Source organism: Molothrus ater, chromosome 1 (assembly GCF_012460135.2).
Source record: "Molothrus ater isolate BHLD 08-10-18 breed brown headed cowbird chromosome 1, BPBGC_Mater_1.1, whole genome shotgun sequence".
NCBI lineage: Eukaryota > Metazoa > Chordata > Aves > Passeriformes > Icteridae > Molothrus > Molothrus ater.
The window spans coordinates 127995452-128020306 of NC_050478.2; the positions used below are offsets into that span (position 1 = coordinate 127995452).

The 24855-nt window shown below is 40.6% G+C and overlaps 1 protein-coding gene across 1 annotated transcript in view; it reads left to right on the forward strand.

Annotated features, from left to right (window-relative positions):
* The first annotated feature begins 1456 nt into the window (after positions 1 to 1456).
* DPYS (dihydropyrimidinase) overlaps positions 1457 to 24855 on the forward strand; it is a 30372-nt gene continuing 6973 nt past the window's right edge. Inside the window, exons 1-7 of the mRNA XM_036406383.2 lie at positions 1457 to 1726; positions 4928 to 5086; positions 7193 to 7372; positions 8233 to 8422; positions 15141 to 15297; positions 16267 to 16408; positions 18233 to 18375. Of these exons, the coding sequence (XP_036262276.1) occupies positions 1457 to 1726; positions 4928 to 5086; positions 7193 to 7372; positions 8233 to 8422; positions 15141 to 15297; positions 16267 to 16408; positions 18233 to 18375 (1241 nt within the window). The remainder of the gene's footprint in view (positions 1727 to 4927; positions 5087 to 7192; positions 7373 to 8232; positions 8423 to 15140; positions 15298 to 16266; positions 16409 to 18232; positions 18376 to 24855) is intronic.

Below are 24855 nucleotides of genomic sequence, written 5' to 3' on the forward strand. Positions count from 1 at the left end.
AGGTGAGATGTAAGACAAGATACTTTGGGATGAGCAGATAGAAAACTTAATGTATGGTAATTCTCTCATACCCATCATAAGGGAAGGAACAAAGGTGACATGCTGATGGGAAGGTGAGATTTTTTCATATCTTGTGTCCATTGTCTAAATGGCTTTTTGGTATCCTGTGTGTGCACCCTCTCACAGCCCTCAGAGGCAGTGTTCTATCTCGCTAAATCATCACCACTGAACTGGAAGAGGTTAGGGGATGAAGATGCAAGTGCTCAGCAGATTTAGGGACACACTTGAGCAGTGCCATGTCATTGCTGAGTTTGCAAATCCAGGGTTATGGGAGAATTGGGAAAATGCCATAGAAATGAGTGCCTCTGAGATGGTACTGAGCAGGTCTTTCCTCTGCTGTGACAGTCTCTAGCTCATTTTTCAGTCGTCCTCCTTTTACTTCCCCACCTCTTTTTACAGGTGTATATTCTGAAACACACAAGCCACATCCTGCTAAGGTCACACCAGCCTTGTGTGAGACCCACCACAGAGGATCCTGACTTTCCCCTGGCCCTCGGGAAGGGCTCCTGTGGGGCAGGGAGGTTGGAGGGGCCAGCACAGCCAGGCTGGCAGTGGTTGTGGGGGCAGCAGTGGGGGGTGTGGCGAGCACAGGCCGGGCCTGCCGGGCGGGCACAGCAGGGCTGTGGGGCAGGTGGAACCTCAGGTACTGAAATGGGATTTTGGATGTTGGCACACACACCCCTGGCTGCCCCCTCAGGCCAGAGTGCTGTCTATGTGGTGTCATTGCAGTGGCAGCAGGGAGCCATGTTTGGATCCTGAGGGTGGTGTGTCCCAAATCCTTTGACAAACAGCCTGGGAGCAGTGTGAGCCCCACCATCTCCACTGAGAAGGATGCAACACCTGGGTCACCAGAGCACTGCACTCTGCCTTTCCCTCTGCACAGGCTGGACCCAAGGGCTCCCCAGACATGGCTGCAGGAAGCTCAGGTCACCCCATGGCTCTCTGGCTGCTTCTGTGGAGAGCCCAGGTCACCCTTGGTTTCCTCCAATGTGGCAGCAAAGAGCTTAGTTTGTTTTTGGGCATCACAAGATGACAAAATAGCCACACTTTCAAAGCAGCTCAGCAAGCTGCAAACCCACAGGTGCACAGGGCAGGCTGGAGCACGTGCTGTGAGAACACCCTGAAAGCCTGGCTCGCCTTGTCCAGGCAGGGTCCGGAGCAGGAGGGCCCAAGGGCAGTGCCCTGCTCCCATCCGTGTCACTGAGCTGCACGGGAGGAGGGAGGAGGAGCTGCCAGGGGCAGAGGGGGCAGTTCCATCGGTGTCTGTTTAAAGAGCATGGTGTGCTGTGTGTTTAGGGCCATTTGGAGAGAGCTGCTGCTCTGGGAGGACGGGGCAGTGAACTACTCTGAGGCAAGAGCAAGTTTCTGAGCTGAGGCCTCGCTCTCACCTGCTGGCATGCCACCCCAAACCCAGGCTCGGCAGAGACTTTTGATCAAAGGGGGAAAAGTTGTGAATGATGACCTCTCTGTGGTGGCTGATGTGTACGTGGAAGATGGAGTGGTGCAGCAGGTGGGAACAAACCTAAACCCGGAGCCCTCGACTGGACTTGTTGTGCTGGATGCGACCAACAAGCTGGTGATCCCTGGGGGCATTGATACTCACACACACATGGAGTTCCCTTTCATGGGTAGCAGGTCAAAAGATGACTTCTACACTGGAACCAAGGTGGGTGCACATGTGCATGTCTGTGTGTGCATCTGGGCTTTCTCAGAGAGGGATGTCCTGCTGGTCCTCCAGTATTATTTCTAAAATAGAGAATAGAATGTGAATCAAGCATGGCCAGTTGTTCCTGTCCCTTTGTCTGTACTCAGGGGGGGTACTCAGAGGTCCACCCCCAACGAGTATGTTATTTGGGCTCCTCCAGAAACTATTGTGATTGCAGGGGTCAAGTGGGGCAGGCATTTACCCTGGCTGTCAGCATGCAGACTACAACCTGCCTTGATGCATCAAGCTTCATACTTCTCTGAGCAAAGGTTAACTAAAGCAACAGTTTAATTCCCCTGTGCTGTTTAAGCACTTTTGTGGTAATCTGATCTTTCTCCTCTGTTAGCATGAGGAATGCAGGCTTTTCTTCTGTCATTCACTTTGGTGCTTACTGTGTGTCTCAATGAAAGTCCACTTCAAATACACTTTATGAAAGTACATTATTTCTCCCAGTTTTACACTTGGAGTGGGGGTTTTTTCAGCTTTTTAGCTGATCTTATTATATTCCCTGAATATGAATAGTGTATCAATTACTCATATTAACAGTATTATGCATCATCTCCATACAGTTTCCATAACCAAAATTTCAAGGCACTTTTCTAAGAGCTTTGTTGTGCAGACTGAAATCCTTTGTTCACAGAAAGGATCACATTGCCCCACTTGGTTTGTCTGCTAGCCATCACCTTCACAGAGATTGCTAAATCCAGCTCCTCTCACTGGGGAACTGGGATTTACTAAAAAACAGAAAATAAGTTTTTAAGGTTTTCCCAGTAACTCTGAGGTACTTATAGGACAGGGAAGCTGCAAGACAGAGGCTGCATACACAAAACAGGATGTCCAGATAGTCGCTTCAGTGCCTACAAGAAAATTCTAGATCCAGCTTAGCAATCAGATGTCAAAAAGTTAGAGATTGTGGCTATCCTTAACCCAGGTCAAAGTGTGGAAAGTATTCAGACTATTCGCTGATGGTCATCCTCTGACAAATATTTTGGCAAGAAATTCAGTGGACAGAGTTGTATTCCAGGTATTGCAAAATATGCTACAATGATTAGCTAAGATTTACCCATTCAGTTGAACAAGTAAAGGCATCTCTCTTTACAGACAGAGGGGGAAGAAGATGTAGGGAATAAAAAGAGACTTCAAGTGGAGTTGTGGAACCCATGACTTTTTTTTTTTCTTGAAGTCTATAAATTTTCTTTAAATCCTGTTTAATAAATAAGTCAATCAGTCTTGTTGAAAAATATTTGACAGTTTGAACAACTTTTCCTGGAGAAAATGTTTTGCTCAATTCATTAGAAATTACAAATACTTGTGTCACTCTCCAAACTTCTCTTTTTGCAAAATATAGTGGCATATTTACAGTTATTCTTCTGAATTCTAAATGAGCAGAAGGAAGAAAGAGACTAATTGTCGTAGAAAAAGGAAGAGTAATAGAGCATGAGGGACCTGGACAGGTTGGATAGATGGGCTGAGTCCAACAATACAAGGTTTAACAAGTCCAAGTGCAGCATCCTGCACTTTGGCCACAACAACTCCCTGCAGTGTTACAGGCTGGGGACAGAGAGGCTGGACACTGCCCAGGGGACCTGGGGGTGCTGGCTGACAACAGACTGAACATGAGCCAGTGTGTGCCCAATGGCCAAGAAGGCCAATGGCATCCTGGCCTGTATCAGCAACAGGCCAGCAGGACCAGGGAGGTCATTCTTCCACTGTACTGGGCACTGGTGAGGCCACACCTCGAGTGCTGTGTCCAGTTCTGGACCCCTCAATTCAGGGAAAGCATTGAGGTCTCAAATGCATCCAGAGAAGGGCAACAAGGCTGGTGAAGGGTCTGGAACACAAGCCCTGTGAGGAGCAGCTGAGGGAGCTGGAGCTGTTCAGCCTGGAGGAGGCTCAGGGGAGACCTCATCCTGAGAGGAGAGTGCAGCCAGGTGGGGCTTGGTCTCCCAGAAAACTGGCGACAGGACAAGAGGACACAGTCTTAATCTGAGCCAGGGGAAGTTTAGGCTAGACATTAGGAAAAAATTCTTCACAGGAGGAATGACTGGGCATTGGAATGGGCTGCCTAGGGAGGTGGTGGAGTCACCATCCCTGGAGGTGTTCAAAGAAAGACTGGATGTGTCACTCAGTGCCATGGTTTAGTTGATAAGGTGGTGTTAGGTCATAGGTTGGACTTGATCTCAAAGGTCTTTTTGAATCTAGCTAATTCTGTGATTCTCTGATCCTGTGAATTTGAGCTGTACATATTTTGATCTGAATTGGTTGTTGCTGTTTTGCAAAGGGACATTGCTCAGAGAAAAAGAGAGGATTTCTTTTGCTAATCTGGAAGAAAGCAACAATTTCAACAAAGGAACTTCTGTATTGGATCAATTTCTTTTAGTCAAGGATCTGGCATCTGTGTAACTTTTTTTCCCTCCAAAGGCAAGAAAAGTAATAATTCAGTTTGCCATTAATAAGAGTGGAAATTATTGGTTAAAAAGCAATTTTTGATCACCATTCGTCTGTTAAGTAAAGTTGTAGTTTATTTTATTACTTTACAACATTTATGCAGAGAATGTAAATTCCTCATTCTATTTAAAACCCTCTATGCAGTTTTACTAAATTATATTCTGTTTCTAATAAAAATACGTTTTTAAGCCCTGTAAAATATTTTAGTATTAGTCAAGAGTTTGGGGGTTTTCATATTGTATTTTCGAACTCAATGAGGCTCTTTGCTGTTGTGTATTTGCCCCTTAGCACTTGCCTGTCACTCAGGCTTGTTTTTTCCACTACACAGACTCTGAGGCAGCACGTCTCAAGCTGACTGTGCTCTTCTAGTGCTCTTCTTCCTCAGTGATTCCATACACTTGAGGAAACTCACTGATGCATAAACACTACAGACACATCTCCACTTCTTTGATAAGCTTTTGTACACAAAGAGAAGCTTCTCCTTCAGTGTGAGAATTTCACTTGGATTCTCCTGAACATGCTTTTGAGAACATTTTTCTCAAAGCAAATGAAATTAATCTCCAAAATCATTTTTCACGTCTGGACTTTACTCCGGGGAACTCCTCAGTGGGTTTTGGCTTTTCATTCCAGATTAATTGATGTAAAGGAGTTAGAGAGGGTGGGAGGAAATTTGCATTATTTCTGATTGCTAAATATTAACTTTCTTCTTTTCAGGCAGCTATAGCAGGAGGAACCACTATGATCATCGACTTTGCCATCCCTCAGAAAGGCTGCTCTCTTACTGAAGCTTTTGATACATGGAAAAGCTGGGCAGACCCTAAAGTCTGCTGTGATTATTCATTGCATGTGGCAGTTACATGGTGGAGCAACAAGGTAGACACAAGAGCTGATTTTAAATTCCATAAATTTGTACTACACCTGCTTGGAATCAGTCTTCATGTGCTAAATATTGCTTGCTGGTTAGTGATTTTGTGATTAAAAACATTTGAAATAGCCCACACCCTTCTGAGGGTATATGTATTTGAAAGAAGACTGCAGATAGCCTATATCTCTGGATAATACTGCACAAAGTTAAAGGTAGGGATTGTGCAAGACAAAGATCAGGCAGGTCAGAGGGGGAAAGAGGTGTTCACAATAATTTTGTCTTTTGTTGCTGGAACACTTGATATTTTATGCTTCTGATGAGTTTGGTTGTTTTTTTTTAATATAAGTATATACATAAAAAATATGGTACTTGACTTCATTTATAGAGGAAGACTTATTTTCCTGGGTGGCTGCAGTAAAAACCATGTAAAGTAAAGCAGGACTGTAGCCAATAGTACATTGAATGTGAAATAATCTAAAAATCCGTTTTTGAATTTACATATTGGAGAATCATCTTTGCTAAGTGATTGTTTGCTGATACCCTGAAAGCTTCACTGATAAATTAGTTTTTCAGGTGCTTGATATCTATTGGAATGAGACCCATGTTTTACAAGATGACTTTGGATTCTTGGAGAACTATGCATCAGTACACAGATATACTAAGTAAATTCCTATTTTATATATGAGTACTTCTTCTAATTTTTAAATTCTAGAATATATGCACCAAAGCATTTACTCTGCAAAAAAGGCATCTTTGGTATTCTGTGTACCGAGTGCTAAAATAGCCTGCACACAACTTCCAAGTTAAGGCAAAGTCATGAAATGAATTCTCCAACGAAATATGAGTAATGTACATTTGAAACAGCCTCAGCAGACAATATTGTACTGACAAATCCAATAAAAACAGGGTGATGTAAATCAATGAAATGTTCTAGTTTATATTAAGAATGTAGCTGTTTTTAAAGGCCAAGATTAAAAGAAGTAAGTTGGGCATTTGTAGCTGCAAAAGGCCTGGTGAAAAAGACTGATATGTCATACCCATCTGATCAGCTCTCATCTCATCAGGATTAATTAATTGAACCATTAATTAAAAGCATACATTCTTTATAATGCCTTCTGTGAGTTGTAGTAAACAGTGAAGAGGATAAATGACATGCCTCTATATTTGTGCCATTTTTTCAGGTACTTCTTTGATAACTCCCACTCAAAATGTGCTCCCATCCCTCCTCTGGATAACTAAAATATCTCCTTGAATTTTTTATATATCTTACCCTTCTTGGGCAGACTCAACCAGATTATTAGAGAGAAGATGAAAAATAATATTTTACTTTTTGAAAGGAATTAATCCATGGAAATTTTAATAGCATTACAGATGCATATCAACTACTGTAACCATCATTTTACTGGGAGGGGAGAACCAAAGTTATGTAATATATGTTTCTAGCTAACCAGTTGTGCAAGAAGCCTTGAGATTAAAATATGTGTCTTTCTTTCTTCTTTGTGATGTAATGTTTTGCTGGGCTTCATAGGCTCTAGCAGAAGCAGGGAATCCTAACAGAAGTGAATTAAAAAAAAAAAAAAGAAAAAAAGGCAGCCCTCCACGTAGCATTTTGGAGCTGTTTTGTTTGACAACAAAATGTTTCAAAAGGCTGTGTGTGTTGTTTAGATTCAGGACAAAGCTCTAAAAGATGAAATCTTTTCTGTCACTGTGTTGTTTGCTAGAAGCTGCAGCCCACTGCAATCCAATTTTGAAAATCGGTTTTGCATAAATGTCCATGTTGTGTGAGTTGGACACATTGACTGTAATATTGGAATGGGTGTTTTCAGCACCAGGTGGTTTATTTGAAATAAAATTCTGCCTCATTACCTTTTGTAAAAAGCATTCCCTCCTGCAATTAGCTTGTGCTTCTAATATTTTCACTGCAGTGCTACCCTTTTATATACTTTGAGAATCAATTTGATGCAAGAAGAAGAGTCTAAACCAGTCTTTAAATATGTGACTATTTGTAACTATTTGAACATATGTTTGATGGTGAGTAAAGGTTCACCCTCCATACTTAAAATTTCTTTATACAAAATTATTAATATGTAAAATATAATTGCTGTATTTTTCAGGTGAAGCAAGAAATGGAAAGTCTTGTTCAAAACAAAGGTGTCAACTCCTTCAAGATGTTTATGGCCTACAAAGATATATACATGGTCAATGATGAGGAGCTGTATGAAGCCTTTTCCTGCTGTAAGGAGCTTGGGGCAGTTGCTCAAGTCCATGCGGAGAATGGGGAACTAATTGCACAGGTGCACATTTGACATTTTGTCCATCAAAGTCAGGAATATAGAGGTCCTAGGCCTAGGTCTGTCCAGTCATAGTCAGCTCATGCAGCAGAAGCAGATCCAGAAGTATGGAGAAAGCTCCACTGGCTGGGCACAGAAGTCTCAACATCCCTCTGTGCATAATTCATAAATGCTTCTCTCCATACTTGCTTCTGCCACCTTAGTGCTGAGGGGAGGCACTGAGAGCTCTGGGGCCCTGAGGGTGTAACTACACTGGCAATACTGGACATCAGTGGTAACTTGAGTGGCTCTAATAGAATATTCTCTTCAGCTATTCCAGTCAACAGCGCTTTGACTCTGTCCCACGTCCCGTAACAGAAATTAATTCATTGCTAAATAAACTCAAATCAGCAAATCTTAAATTCCTGGAACAGCATAGGGAAGAAACCTTTTTGCCTCTTAAAACCTCTTTGCCTCTTGGAGTTTTCAGAGGCTCTGGATATGCATCTTTGTGCTTGGTAAGAATTTTTCCTTTTTTTCTCTCCAGTGAGGGTTAGTAGCATCATTGGACATCATTGGCCATGATAGTTAATGTACATATTGAGAGAGGGGTAGGATTTTCAAGAGCAGTGATTTAATCCTGCAAGCCAGTGAAATGAGTTCTCTGAATTACTTCAGTATCCTGAGACCTGAATTTACTGAGAGATATATTAGATTTCAGGTAAAACTACAGTAACTTATTTTGGAAAAAAATCACAACTGCCTGGATTTTTTTCCTTGAACTGGCTGCAATGGCCGCTTCAGAATCCATTTGACTGGCAGCATGCTCATGACACCGTAGATACATTTTAACTGACTCTTACATGCTTGTGTGGGGTCTGCAGGGTGCAAAGAAGATGCTGGCAATGGGAATAACTGGCCCTGAGGGTCATGAACTGTGTCGTCCTGAAGAAGTGGAAGCTGAAGCTACACAAAGAGCCATTACCATAGCAAATGCTGTGAACTGCCCCCTTTATGTAGTCCATGTCATGAGTAAATCTTCAGCTAAGGTGATAAGTAATGCACGAAGAGAAGGTAAAAGTTGTAATTCTTTTATGCTTGGACAATGGCATTGGGGGAAGGGTCATGGAAAACCAAACACAGCATTAGTGTCTCACTTTTCATGGGTGTTATAAGCCTCAGATCATGGGTGAATTTCTTGGAGTGGGATGTCTAAATTGTGTGTGTGTGTCTGTCTGTCTGTCTGTGTGGTTTTGGGCTCAAGGGGAGCAGCGTGTAAGAACAGCAACCACAATTCTCCCCAGAGCAAATTTTTTCTCTTCTTACTGTACCTCCAAGGTCAAAGTGATGGTCAGGACAGCATTATTGCATTAAAAATTATGTGAACAGTTCAAAACAATAAATACTCTACTGTTCTTCTCTCTCAAGTTTGTCTGCAAGACTTTACCAAATATCTTGATGAGAAATTCTATAACAGAGACCAGACCATATTTTTACAGACAGTGCCATGATGACTTCTATTCACTAGGCATTTAAAAGTCATGGTGAAGATGACAGTGTCTGAAAACCTTGATTCCCACCAGTGCAGAGCTGCTCAGGTTTGCACTGCAGTGTTCACAAATAACTCTGGTCAGCCAAGGGGGCCTGACTTTCCTGACCATCTGTTAGGTAGGCTAGAAGCAGCCTGAAGGCTGTAGGTATTCAGGATGCTTTATCTCCTCATCTGTAAATTCATCCAGATCAGCACATGGGACAGCAGCACTGTGAGGAGACATTATCAAGGTGGAAGGAGCAGGACAGGAGCCCAAGATTTGGAGGACTTAAAATTATGTGTCCTCATTATCTTTTTTAATCTTTTTTACTATGATTTTACATCTTTTGCATTTACAGCTTGTTTTCACCTGACTTGATACGAATTTCATATATACCTCAGTTTTACTATTTCTTGTCTTTACATAATGCCCCTACACAGGGGGCACAGATTATTAATATTAAAATGTATGCAATCATGATAAATCAAAGCAGTGTGATGTCGTTGTACTAATATAGATGTATATGTTTATGCACAATATGTATGACCATGACTTCTATAAGATTTAGCAGTAATTCAAGTTTGTGAAAGAATTTACCAGAATATATTTTATTGGCACATTTTCTACTGTGCTATACTGGATTCCTCCACTAGATGCCAGTGCTGCCAGGAATGTGGATTATATCCACCGGCTGGTTGTACATTCACAGGGTGCACATTAACTACAAGTTATGACAACAGTTGAAATACCCAGATTAAAGATGACAAACTGTCTGTGAACATAGAAGAGCTAAGATAGTATTTTATAATACTGTTCAAGTAAAGAATTTTATTCTGACGCTAAATACTGTAAAACATGGATGAGGTGTGTGTTGTAAGAATAGTCTGCAGTGCCAGTTTGATTACTGAGGATAGATGTATGCTTTTCCACTATGCATGCTTTCCCAATATTACTAAGAAAAAATTGGGACAATTGATGCAGATTGGGGAGCAAATTGTATTTTATAGCCTCCTGGGCTGCGGCAGTCAGATTCACCAATGCTTTCCTTTGTGCACAGCAACATATAACATATCTTCATAATTCATATCATCTGCATAGAAGTATACTGTTTAGAAAAAAGAAATATAAGATTGATTAAGAAATGTCAAAAGATAACTAGGGTACCACAAAGGTAGTTACAGGAATTGTATTTTTTAATGAGATTGATCTGTATGAATTTTGGTAATTGAAAATTCACTATTGTTGGATTCAGTAGAAGTTAATTTTCATTTTTCAGTAAAGAGTGGTAATAAAAAGCAAGGAATTCCAGACAAAAAAATTTCTCAAAGTATTGTATGAATGACATAAATAAAACTCAAATATTTTGTTGGACAGGTTAAAAACCACTCTAAATGTGAAAGTTGTGTAAACTCTTAAATACTGGAAGCCTCTCAAGCATTTGAAATGTTCACTCTAAAACAGCTTATGCATCTTTTCAAGATCATTTCTCCATGTCTTGATGCTTGAATAGCTTCCTGCTATTCACAATTGTGAAATTTTTCATGGTTCTTTTCAAGCACTTAGCATGAAATACAAAGTGTGTGTACATATTCATCCCTGCCCATGTCAGAGGAAGATTGATATCCCTTCCAATTCCATCACTGACCTCAGAAGGGGAAAAACAGGTCTTCAGTGAGTGAAATCTATTTTCTGGTTGACAGTGTGATACCAGAATTGAATTGCAATTGAAGAGCTCTTGCATTGTTTCTCAAATTCTATGAGATAGTAATTTTCCTTGTCAAAAATGTAACTCAGAGCCCAGCTCTTCCTTGTCACTCATTTAGCTATACAAGGCGAGAGCTACCATTAGAGGCTGAAGGCCTGATAGAGCTTGCTCTAGACACTAGGCATAATTCTGCTGTCTTCAGTGAGCTATGGCTTAGACCTTGAAGGTTAAAATCAGTCATACACTCTGTAAAGGACCAGCAGTTCTTATTCTAGATTAAGCAAATTTAAGAGAATGAGGTGAGCAAAAATCTTTCCTTCTCTCTTCCATGCCAGAGTTCACCATCTATGTCTGCTCTGATCTCCAGCAACACCACTCAAGGAAGGAGAGCTCCAGATTATAGCAGCATGTTTTTCATGTACATCTGTAATAGCTGCTGAATATTCAGCAGGGAATCCAAAATTCCACACTGTGGCCATGTTGGAGAGGGACAAGCTAACTCACGCCCCTACCCTGTTATTTTTGTGGGGTCCTACCAGCCTGTTTGCCAAAAGAAAGGTTCATCAGCTCTCCACTGAGAGGATCAAAGAGAGTACCTCTGTGAGAACAGCAGTGTGTGACAGGGGTGACAGCACCTCTGTCCTTGCTTGTCTCAGTGGGCTGTTTCTTCATCCCTGTGCAAAATATGGCCTTGAATCTGGACAGAGTAGGTAGAGGAATTGTATTCTTCTACATAAGGGCAGTTTGATATATTTGTGTGCATGACACTCTCATTCCCTCAAGTGGGAAGACAAAAGGGATTCTCTTCCTGCTCTTGTGTAAAATCTTCCCTCCAATGAGAATAAAAGGCTGTAGAGCTCTCGTGTCAGGCTGTGCAGCTCCTTCTCCTTATTAGGATTACCTGATGTGAACTTACTGGGGAAAAATAATGTGACCTTGTCAACCACTCCTGCCACCAGAAATGCTTGTGGAGAGAACAAGGCTAATAAAATGTGATTATGTGGTACATGATCTATACTGTTTCCTCCCAAAAAATGCTTTCAATCCTAACCTAAATCTCAGCTAAAGTTGGAAACCATAGAATCATAGAGTGGTTTGGGTTGGAAGGGATCTTAAGGATCACACAGTGTGATGATTAAAGGTCATGTCCCTTTTCTCATTTAATGTGCTGCTACAGCCAGGAATGGAACTTTCTAGTGGAAACCTGGAGAGCACAATCTTACTGAAAAAGTAATTTTTAATAAAAGTTTCTCCTTTTTAAAAAAGTGCATAGAAAAATATGTCCTTGGCCAGATTCTAAGAAGCTTACTTAGGCTTACAAAATTGCTTCCTCCCAACAGTCACGAGTTATGTCTCTTCTTGGTGAGGGGAAAGGCATGTCCATTGCTGAGGGAATACAAACTCTCAAACTGATTCTGAGCACAGGAATGCAGCTAAAAATGTCAAATTTTAGCTGTCTCATGCAGGACAGCTCAGGTCCACGCTGTGTATAGCCTAATGGATGCAATGCTATCTGTGGTTCAGTAAACCCTGCTTTGCAGTTCTGCTCCTTTCAGAGCTTGTGAGTATCTTTGCCCCATATGACCTTATCCTAAGTGCTTCTAAAACTTATACTAGAATAAGAACATATGGACTGGTTTTTCAAATCTGTCAATGTTAGTTGGTGTTTCAACTCAGTATTTCAACTTTTTTTGAGTTCTGGTAGGTGGTACAAAAATAGCAATTGAATGCTCTACTTTTTGATAAAGTAATCTATTAAAAATAGATTTTTTAGCTAGCCAGTTAGGGCATGTGATAAAAAGTCACCAAATACACAGATGTTTACCAGCTGCTCAGAGGTGTCAGGAAGACCAAACAGCAGAACACTTAGTGGTTCCTTTTTTAATTGAATGCTGGAAAATATAACAATTTGAAAGACATGATTTATTACTGCATTACTTCACTTTTATGCCTATAGGCAGAAGTCAATCAAGCTAGAAGAACCTTAATGCAGAATTCCCTTGTTGCCAGTTCAGCTGAAAGAGCCTTAGTGCAGAATTTCCTTTTTCACTAGGTTTAAAGCAGAATCTTGATGTTATTGTATCCTTCAGGCTGGCTTGTCATGGCCCAAGTGAAATGCAGGAAGTTGCACATTCAGCAGAACTGTCCAGAGGTAGTCTGTTGAAACTGCAGTGTTCAGATTCAAAATCACTTGAGGGAATAACTTCTATTCCTCCCCACTCATGGGAACAAAGGGAGCTGGTCAGCTCAAACTCTGACTGCAGAAATACTGTCATCAGCTGTGGTACATGAACTAGAATCAGTTCAGCATATCCAACTGGGAGCTTGGAAACTTCTTTTCATTTTCATGTTGTGAAACTGCGATGAGAAAATTATTTTTCTATTATTCTCTGAAGTATTTATTAGAGCAAAAAAATCATTCTTCTCCTGCAATTTTAATTTTAATAATTTGTAGCTATGTCCTAATGATTCATAGCTCAGGTTTACTTTGGATGAAAGCTTCTTTATCTTGTTTAAATGCAGAAGAAGAGACTCGAGCCACACTTCCCCTCCCTCCCTCCCTCCCTCCCTCCCTCCCTCCCTCCCTCCCTCCCCTTTCTGGTGGCTTTGAAAAATCTGCCAAAAGACTAATAGGTAAATGTGACAGATTGGTTACATATACCAGACCTTCTCTATATACCTCTAGTTTGGTGGCAGCCTACCCTCAAATACAGTGTTTGGAGTTGGCCAGAGAAGGCTAAGGGTTCCTGCAAGAGTCAGGGAAGACCTTGCACTAAGGTGAACCAGATTTCATCCTAATTTCATCCATTCTCCTGGGTTTATCCATGTCTCTTCTTAGGTTTCCTCATTCAGCTCTGAATTAAGAAAACACTGATCTGCTCACATCTCCTCATCAGTGAGTGATCATATCACTTCCATGCATGGCCTCATAGTCAGTGCTTTTGAGCTCCGAAAATAAGATGTAAAACACCAGTAAATATCTGCCTAAGTCATGTTTTCAAGTCTAAAAATTGTGGTCTCCCTCTGAGCCCAAGTATTAATCTATAACATACGTAGGTAAGTGGGACTGAGAGCTTAGAATGCCCCAAGCCAAAGCATCAACATGAGACAAGCACATTGAGCATGTCAGAGTGCACTGACACTGAGGTTGTTGTAGCAAATTAGTTATGCTAACAGGGAGGCTTTAGGCTGTGGACAAAGTTGTACTAGGTAGTACTTGGAATAAATGTACAATACAGTAGCACCAAAGCAGACCTTGAACCACGTAGAGATAAAGTTGTATGAGGCCTTTTAGCAAATCTAGCACCAAAGATTTCAGGAATGGCACTAGTGCAATGAGAAGTGTATTTTGAAGGTAATTGAGCTCCTCAGTAGCTACCTATGCCAGTGCAGGAGTTACAATCCAGTAGCTCACAGAGGTAGCAGTCTAATGTACAGAGAGAGATCTGCAAAGCTTTGCTTTTTCTTTTCCCACAGTACCATGACTGCATGATTTACACTCAGAAAGTCAGAGAAAGGTCACAGGGTTGTATCACCAAGCAATCCCCAGCTGTGGCCTTGCTGGGTCAATGCAGTGATGGTTCCAATAGAAACTGTGCCTGGACTGAAATCTGGCATCCAATGCAAAACACCCACTGTCTGTAGGGACCAGGGGAGGGAGAAGGCTCTTGCTGGGACCCAGCAGAGGTTGCATTTAACCAGCACCAAGTGGCCTCTCAGAGGGTGTGGGAGGTCATCCTGGTTCTTTAGTGACCATTGCAGTTGGAGGCATTTCCACCTGTCAGCTGCAGAACTGCAAAGTGTCTGGACCACTCAGGGAGGGTTCATCTTGTTCTGATGAGTTTCAAATCCATGTTTCCCAGAAGAAAAAAGTAGTTAAAATATGCTAGCTCTGTCCGAAGGCTAACAGCCAGTCTGGTTTGGTGTCTTCTTCTGAGGAAAATAGGATACTGTGCAGCAAAGAATAAAAGATTAAAATTTGGGAGATAACTTTTAAAATCAAGTTATTTATAGTTTTTGATTTGGGAAATCTTTCTATACTTTCTGGCTTATGTCTCCTGCCATATTGTTCTTCCAGGCATAATTATAGCCTGACAATTGAAAGTGCCACCTTGCAAAGTCTGTATGCTGTATATATTAACTGACACTGTTGTGTAGTCAGTAATTTCAAAGCACTAAACAGGTACTAGCAAGTATATGAATCTTAAACATAATTAATGCAACTGAGGACTGCTTTCTTTTTGAAATCTCAATCACATTCCTAGTAAACAATGTGTAAAACCCATTACAGTATATCTATCAACAATTTAATTAAAAAACTTGCCCAAGCAATGTTCTTAGGGGAAATTATATTGGGAAATCACTAGCAGAAAATTCAGAACAAAGATGCTGTGTTATAGCTTAGTTTATTATGTCCTTCCATATGTAGGTGTTTAATTTGAAACACTCATTCAAATTTAAATTCATTGCCACCAAAAAGATCCTTAGCAGAGAAAATACAGGTTATGTATTTTTATGTTTTTTGAGGATGATACCTTTGCTTTACATTTTTCAGGAAAGGTGGTTTATGGGGAGCCTATTGCTGCAAGTCTTGGCACGGATGGCACCAACTACTGGAATAAAGACTGGGCTCATGCTGCAGCATATGTGATGGGACCCCCACTGAGACCAGATCCATCTACTCCTGGTTTCCTCATGAACTTACTGGCCAAGTAAGCAGATGAACAGTGAACACTGATACCCAAATGCACAGCAAATTTTGTCAGGAGTACATAATAGCTGGCTGATGCTCTGGAGATTTTTTAAGTACAGAATGTTACATTATCAGAAAAGGAGAAATGGAGGGTGAAATCACAGATTGAAAGAATTTCTCTTTTCATATTTTATTTCTCTGAACTCTTACAGCCTTCTGTCCACATATGATTTTATTCAATAAGCCTTGCCTTGCTCATACCACAGAAAAATTGTAACATGACCAGGAAGACAGGCTGTAAGTCAGTGGGAAATGTGTAAAAGGTGAGGTCACAGCCAGATTTTCTGGGGTTTGTTGTCTGATGTCTTTTTCACTTGAAATTCAAGCCTGCTAACTTCTGAAGGTACATATAAGATATTCACTTCATAACATCTACTTAAGAAGGATGTAGAAAAAGAGGAATCTTTAGGACATCTGCACTTAACAAGATGTGTGGTTTGCTGTGTCATCTCATTACCAGTAAGGGTTAACTGCACAAAAGGGTTGAATTTGATGGAACAGCCTGTAAAGTATGCCTGAACACAGAATAACTGTTGTGCAGATCCATGGTAATTTCAGAGGTAATATGGAGTGACATAGACTGGGGAATTTCATTTCTCAATGGGAGGGTGAAACCAAGCTGCTTGTTCTGGGCAAAGTGGACAATTCCTCCATTTGTGGGATGTCTTTGACATATCCAGAGTAAAAGAGTCAGTGTTGGTGCTTGTTTTCTTCTGAGGGGTTTCTGAAGAGGAAACTGCTTCATAGGGCAACTGGCTGTTCCTGTGGAGCCAGTCTTGGAGGATGGGACTGAGGGCAGGCTGGCAGGGCATATCAGTTTTTGTCTTGAAGGATGGATGTCTTTATCTAGCCAGCCCTTCAACAGGTTTTCCTCTGTGCTACTGTCTGGTACATGCCCTGATTCATAATGAACTTTGTTTCTCTGCAGTGGTGACCTATCTGTGACAGGGACTGACAATTGCACCTTTGACATATGCCAGAAAGCTCTGGGAAAAGATGACTTCACAAAAATCCCTAATGGAGTGAATGGTGTGGAGGATAGGATGTCAGTCATATGGGAAAAAGGCGTTGTAAGTAAATCAAAATGTCCAAACATAGAGTAATTGATTTCTCCCACAAAACATGATCTCTCAGCAGGTACTAACTCTTCAGTTTTATCCAGTGTGTTTATCGTAAGATAACTCGTTCAATTGAAAATTGTAACAATCTTTATTAGCTCTCACTTTATGCTTATGGAAGAGGGAAGAAGATTCTTAGTGTTTAAAGTATTTCACTAAAGAATAATTTCTAGTGTTTAGCATTAAGGGATTGCTATTGTTTCAGTGGTACTGCAAGTATATTTTCTTGAAGCATTTTTTCCAACTTGTGAAATGAAAATAAAAGAGGTACCTACAGTTTCAACTCTATCAGCTGTGTATTTTTTTCCTTTTTGATCTCTCTCCAACTTAGCCATTGGAGGAGTTTGCACAGTGGTGTGCCTATCAACTTCTAATTTATGTTTTAAGAAATGCTTCTCTAATGTGATAAGATGAAATGAGCAGCTTCAAGTCCCACTGACTTCAGATTCTCATACCAACACAAGAATGGTCAGTGCTTCTGATGAGGGGGGAGGTAAGGAAATCTCTCAAGGAATCTGCTGCATACTAGGTGTTATGATTGCTCTGGCTAATGCAAAACTGTGACGTTCTGGAGGCTGCAGTTCTATTGAAGTTCTCTTGCAGTAGTGAAGTCACCTTGACAATGCACTGTGAAGCATATTCACTTGTCACAGTATAATTACCTACCTCACACACTTGGTGAGAATGTGGTTCATGATATCTCTTGCTTATCTGTATTTGGGATTCAGCTTCAGCTGGTATATTCAAAACTCACACTTGTGCCTATACTTCCCTGTGGCACAGCTCTAGTGAGATTTCTTATGGTGTAGACAGAAATCTAGCTTGTGGCTCATATGAAACTGAGACATGGATGTGTTCATCAGTGCTACTTTTGAACAGTGCAGTGCATCCTGTTGGGCAAGTTCATTTTTTAAAAGTTCTTCAATTGATAATATCCTCCCTTTTCTCATTTGTAAAATATTACACAGCTGTGTAAGTTTGTTTGAGCAGCTTCCCTTTCCTCCCACACACTATTACTTAGAAGAGCAGTGTTCACCATTTTCATTATACTTTTCTTCTCAGATGACTGCTCGCAGACCACCATAAACACGTTTTTGTGATAGTCTGATTCCCAGACTGACCTGTGCACAATATTACTGCCAGTGTAGGTGGCTTCCCAAACAAACAATGTTCGTGGCAGCTGGATTAAATTAGTTACACAGCAGTGGACAGTCTCAAGACAAATGTATATCCATTGTTATTTGCTATTTTGCTGAAATCTGTTTTTTATACTACTTGATTGCAGCATTTGCTGATCGCTGCTATACTCTGTGTCATTGCTAAAGAAATTTGCAAATCAGTTTTCCTGTATTACACATTGTACCTTGCCTTGCCTTATCACCTTCTAGGCTCCCCTTAATACTGTGTCACCATTTTCAGAACCAAGATACTCAAGAGATGCTACATTTCCTGAGGAAATTGCTAAGCAGAACTACAGATTTTAAAGCCACCTAAAACATTTCATTTCAGTGGACTTGAGGCTGGATCCACAGAGTGTTTGGTTTAAAGTTGTCTTTTTTTTTCTCTTTGCTGTGGGATAAAGATAAAGTTACTGTATTTAGTAAAAGTACATTGCATTATGGGCATCTGAGACAGTTACTTTTACTTCTAAATTCTTCAGTATGACCTTTTAAAAAAATGATGGATGTCACTCACCCTAGTTTTTCAACAAGAAGAACATTTTTTCATTCTCTGTTTAAAAAAGTAATGAGTTTGCTTTTGTGTACTGTTTTGCAGCACAGTGGAAAAATGGATGAAAACAGATTTGTAGCTGTTACCAGCACAAATGCAGCAAAAATCTTTAACCTTTACCCAAAGAAGGGCAGAATTGCTGTGGGCTCTGATGCTGACATTGTAATTTGGGATCCTAAAGCTACAAGGTATGCATGGGAAGTTGTTCTCCCCCCTCCCTCCCCTTCCCCCAACCCTTCCAGCCTTTTTGTAGGAAAAAAGCAACACAAAGACTTTGTACAACAATTAGCCTTTAGTTGAGGTTATGGTAGTTTTAAATAGCACCTTGTGTGAATTAATTAAAGGGTTTTTCTCCAACAATAGTGTAGGTAAGGAGAGATCTTTGATCTCTAGATGGATTAAAAGGCATTCTCTCTGATTGCTGACCAAGTACAAAAATTAAAAAGTCTGCACATTATGCAACCAGAGCTTGGTATCCTAAGAGTAAAAATAACTCCTTTGGGATTTTAGAGCAACTCTTTTTAGTGCTGGAGTATGTTTGAATTCCTCCACTGCAAAGGGCAGGGAGAAGAGACTGCTGCAGCATGACCCATTACAAACTTGTGTTTTGAACTTAGAGCCACTTAAAGCATGTTCAAAGGTAGATTGAACTTCTGAAGCTCAATCTTTTCATGATTATGCTTTTATTTAATGAGTTTTCTGATTGTGTGCACAGTAATTCTGCTAGAATAGAGCTTGTGGTACCAACAGATGCACAAACAGTGTCCCGGTGCCTCACCCTGCATGATTTGATCCCATGGTATACCATGGAAAGGGCATGAAGTGAACTCACACAGCATAGTGTGCATTACAGCTGATTCCTGTCCTCAGGTGTATTCACACATCAGCCAACTCCATGATCAGGACTCTATAAATATTTCAGGAATTTTGTCTTGAGTCTTGCTCTGGCTCTTGTGCCCATCCTGGTCTTGTTTCAGCTGCCTGGAAATGGTCTGAGGGCTGTCTGTCAGAGCCAGATCTCCTGGGGAGTTGTGTCTCAGCTGAGCTGCCTACGAGCTCTGTGAGTGCATCTCCACTGTCCCAGTGCTGTGCAGGGTAACTCAAGTCTGCAGGACCTCTAACAGCCAAGCCCTGCCTCTGATCACCCGTGCACACAGCAGGAGCAGCAACAGGTCAGGAAGTGCTCTGGGCTGGTGGTTTTCTTCATGGGCTCAGCTCTAGTGAGCAGTGTGACCATACAACTGTGCTTTCAGCCTTTGATTTTTGAGAAGGAAAAAGTTAAATACTTTGTTCATGGTGTAGGAAAGTTCTGAAGCATAACTGGACATGTCTAATTTTGGTAGCCAAATAGATAACATGCTGCACACCCTCTGCCCAATCCTAGATTTACCTTACACAGAGGTCTTTTGACCAATCTTCTGGGTTTTTGATTTTTGATATGCAATTCTCAGTCATTTCAGTATATTAATGAGTACAAAAAACAAGTGAAAGTGTGAAGTCTTCTGTGTTTTAAGCTACAACATTTGAGGATATGGAAGTTGCTTGTGACAGTGTTCACAGGGGTCTCAGGCTGAGGGAAGAGACAAGGACTTGACTCCATGTTTCAGAAGGCCTGATTTATCATTTTATGATATATATTACATAAAAACTATACTAAAAGAATAGAAGAAAGGATTTCCTCAGAAGGCTAGGCTAAGAATAGAATAAGAAGGAATGATAACAAAGGTTTGTGGCTCGGGCTCTCTGTCTGAGCCAGCTGGCCTGTGATTGGCCATTAATTAGGAACATCCAACATGGGCCAATAGAAGATCCACCTGTTGCATTCCACAGCAGCATATAATCAATGTTTACATTTTGTTCCTGAGGCCTCTCAGCTTCTCAGGAGGAAAATCCTAAGGAAAGGATTTTTCATAAAAGATGTCTGTGACAGGCTGCTATTCAAAAGTCCCACAAAAAAAACTGACAGTACCAGCAAAAGAATTTTCAGGAGTGTCAACAACCCAAATAAATATGGAGGCTTGCCCAGTGCTGGGTCAGGGAGATTTTCATGTGCATTATTCCTTCTGGCATGTTGAGCAGGCATATTTTGAGATACCAGCACTGAGCTATTTCAGGAGAGTGGAGCTATGAACTCTGATTTAAAAAAACCCTGAAGGATTGTTTTCTGAACTTTCTTCTGCTCTGCCTGGGGACAAATGAATCTAGATGGATAGCAGAGTTCTGACAATGTTTTCAAGGTGCTTTGTCAGCCCCTGTAATTATTTAATTTTTTTGCCCCTCAAACATTTCTTCTGCTCCCCTTCACTCTCTCCTGAGTGCCCTAATTGCCTTTTCACCCTCTTTAGCTGTGAAGGTGTAGTTTTTCATTAAGCATTTTTTTAAACATTTAAACCGTGTTTTCTTATTGAGCAAGCTTATTTAAGGTTCAGCCAATATTTTTCTTCGGGATCTGGTACTGTTTCCATTGTTGATCCATTTGGGTTTGCTGGGAACAGTCTCTCTGCAGGTACAATTTTGTGAACTATATGAGACAGTATAAATAAATCTCACTGGAACTTGTCTATTAATTTCACTACAAATCCTGAAGAGGGCATAAACAGCCCAGCAGAAAAAAGGGATCTAGCTAATGGATTTCAGCCATTTAAGATGTTACACAAGGCACAGCCTCCTGTGCTTTGTTGATTCTGGGGAGTGATTTTCAGTTTCACAATAGGCTTGTTCCTCTTTCTTGCTAAGTTCTTCCTCTTTTGTGCATGACTTTTTTTCTTATTTGCAACCATGAGTCTTGCAATTTTCCCGTTCTGGTTTGAGATTATTTTGCTGTAGTCTTAAAATTCTGATTGAAGCCAGCCTAATGAGTTAGACAGTTGCTGAAGTATTGCTGTGAGGAATCAATCTTATCACTGTCTGTCAGAGGAAGTCTATACAGAAGATTCTAGAGTCATTTAGAAAGGTAGTGCAGCTCTTTCATACAAAAACTTGTATCCCCATAAAATCAGCGGCATTTCCCCACCCACATCATTGCCCAATAATGTTGGGTGCTGAGCTCTCAGGATTTTCCCTTTCTAGGTTACGAAACCCCAGTGAATTCAATGTGACGGCTCTGCAAACTGGGAGCAATTGCAATTTAACATTCTGCTTCCAGCACTGCTGCTCTAGCTGAGGCTTTCAAGTGTCAGCTTCATTGACTGGCCTATTCCTGTAGCATTTTCTGGTAATTTCTGCAGAAAATACTATATCAACAAGTATAACATTTGCTACTGTGTTTAAAAGCATCTGAATATTCGTTTTAGCAGGTCTGCATGACAGCAAGCATTATTGGGAAAAAACATTAAATGTACAAATTGGTTAGAAACTGCATTACAAAAGATGGGTTGTGAGTCCTGCCCCAAAGTAGGTGTTTTCGTTAGCTTCCTTATACTTATTCCATTCATTAAAGGCCACAAAAATACAAAAGGGATCTGTTGGTTTATTGCAAGCCATGTGCTACCAAATATCATATTGCAGACCTCAACACCCTCAGCATCCCAAGTACAGTCTGTGCATACAGGATTGTTCTGTGAAAACTCCTTGGGAAAATGCATGTAGGCAGCAAATGTGTACTGACTGTACCATCTTATTTTAATCTGTGCTTTGATCAAGACCATTCACTGACTTCTTTTGTGGCTGCACACAAATATTATAAAAGCCCCAAGTCTGTGAGACAAAAGCAACTGTAATGACTTTTTTAGGAGGAGAAAGCAGGGTAAGTAAGGGAAAGGGAATTTCACCTGTCAGCAAGTCAGTGTCCTCTATAGCTGATGCCTTTAGCTATTTGAAAGCAAGCAAGAGTATAAAATCTTTAAGGTTTGTTCCAGAAATGCTCAGCAAGGAATCTAAACACTGCAGTGCCCGATTCTGGCAGGGAAGAGCTGAGCATCCCTTGTAAAGTAGGGGCAGAAGGTCCTAAAGATCTTGTAAAGAGACATCCAGCTCCCAGCAGATATTAGGGCTCAATTAATTCACTGTAGCCTGTCGGAGCCTTGCAAGTAAACTCTGGATCAGGTCCCAAAGGCAAGATCAAACACCCATAAGGATAAAAAACCTGTCTCAAATAGAGTTTAACTTTCTAAGTCCAGCCAATTCATTATAACAACATGCAAATTGGGAAGCCACACTCCCCAGTGTTTTTCCCTCATTAAATATAGCTGAGAAATTAGATACTTCTGATTGCAAAGGCAGAGCAGGGTGTGCAGGTAGCACCATCCTCTTTGGGCTTTGCTGGAGTGGCCCTCTTTGGCAGTGTGTGCCCCACATGTGCTGGGGCAGCTGGGCTCAAGCCCTGAGCAGGGCAGGGGTGGCTGCAGCCCCAGTGCCAGAGTGGGGGCCCTGACCAGCAGGAGATATGGGAAAACTTTAGTGGCGGTGGGAGGGAGGAAAGGGACAGGTCACTCTGTAATCTACCTGCCTGACATGACAGAGGAAGATTTTTGTTTCTAGTTTGTTTCTAGTATTTTTGCATTTTAAGGGAAACAGTGACTGGAGGTGAATCAGCAAAATGTCAGAGTTCTCCTGTCTCCTGGCATATGCCTTTGCTTCCATGCAGATATGTTCATGGCTAAATCTTTTGCATTTGTTAGAACCAAAATCTGTAGCCTATGTCTGTCTCATTTGTAGTCAAGTCTTCAGCCTCAGAGGCTTAAGTGGGGACTTCACAATGTTTAAGCACCCTGCCAAGTAACTGCCTGTAATTTTTAGTAACATAAGAGAGGAAGAAACCAGGATGTTAGCAGAAGTTTAGAATAAATAATGCTGTAACTATCTTACTCTTTTGATGAATGAGCATAATTTTGAATACTGAATATATGGATGACTGCATCTAATCACAATGAGACAAAATGAAATAATGTGGTGTACAAATATCTATGCATAGGACAAGTATGTTCTGGCATTTTCAATAGCCCCATGTTCTGCACAAGTGAAAGCAGTGTGCATGCATGAATGTACACTAATTCACCAGAAACCTGCCAAAGACATCTTATCTCAAATTAAGTAAAAGGGGAGAAGAAAACAATAGGCACAAGTTAAAATATAGGAAGTTCCATTTCAACATGATAAATAATATTGTTTTTCTGTGATGGTGATCAAACACTGGCACAGGTTGCCCATGGAGATTGTGGATGTCCCTCCTTGGAGGCACTCAAAACCCAATTTAACATGGCCCTGAGAAGCCTACTTTGACTGACCCTGATCAGAACAGAGGGCTTGAAATAGATGATATCCAGAGATGTTTTCCAACCTCAGTGACACTGGTTCTGTGGCCTGTAACAAGATGAGCCTCTCTGACAGTGCTTGATGCTTGTTTCCCTAGTAACTTGCCATCTCCAAAATGTCACTTGGTCTCTTCAGAGAAGCGAATCTCAGAAATGTTACCCAAAAAATTAAATAATTCTTTATTTTCCCTTTACATAATTCTGACTTTTTCCCTTGTAAGCACTTCAAGATCTTCTCTAGTCATTGAATAGACTAATTTGTGTTCTTCTTTTTTTTGTATGCTGTGTTCTTCTTTTTTTGTATGCTTTTCTGCAAGCTATTTTATGCAAGCTATTTTTTCATTACTGCTTCTCTTCTGCCCACAGTTTTTCACAAATGTTCACTTCCATTCTGTATCAGCTTGGAACAATTGGTAGGACCAGACTGGATAATATTGTTTACAAATGAGCCACTTACCATAATAAAAAAATTATTCTGTTGTCATTGTCTAATCCCCTTAAAATGATGAATTTTAGGAGATATGATTGCATGAAATAAATATCCCATTTCTTCAGATAAGTCAATTTGATCTGAAGCTCCCAAACATTCTCTTTCTCCCTCTTTTTATCTACAAATCTTCTCAATTCATATGACTACTCAAATTATCTTCAATGTTTATTGAAGATAATTTTTAAGAGGCTAGGAACTTTACAAATAGTTGCCTGCATATTTTTGCATATGCAGTTATTGCACCTCCTTAATATAAAGTAGACTGTAAGGATTTTAATCCACATTATAGGCTTATAGCTATATTTTTACACTCAGATTTGAAGACTTTCTTATATTTCCTCTACTTTTTTTTCCCCTGTTCTTTGCTTTTCTTTTTAATAAAACTCTTAATTATCATTATAAATGAGTGGTGACTCAGAAAACACAGAAAGGTGAAAGATTTATTTTTTTCTAGATTTTAGAAAAGCAGGTTAACAATATGTAGAGTTCAAAGGCATCTGAAGAGGCAATTCACAAAGGCTGATAGTGTCCTCAGCCAAGTGTCATTTCTCACCTACCCCCAGCTCTGAACAGCTCAGAGATACTGCACAATAAGCATTGAGAGAATTTACTTACAGCTCAAATACTCACTCCTACATAAACTGGTTTTCTTTGGCAGCTGTCAACAAAGCAACTATTTTCAATTACAGGCTTTTTTATTACATTTTAAATTAGGTAATTAATTGATTATAAAATAGGTGTCCTCCCTTTACTGAAATGTTGAACAGCTATTGTTGCCTAAGGGCTGTCATCTACAGCATTCCTTCATATTCCTGTCGCTGAACTTTTTAAAGAAATCTGAGTGAGGCATGTAGCCATTTCTATTGACTGTAATTAAATTCTTCATTTGCTTGCTTATGTGACCTTGAAAACTAAAAGGACAGTCC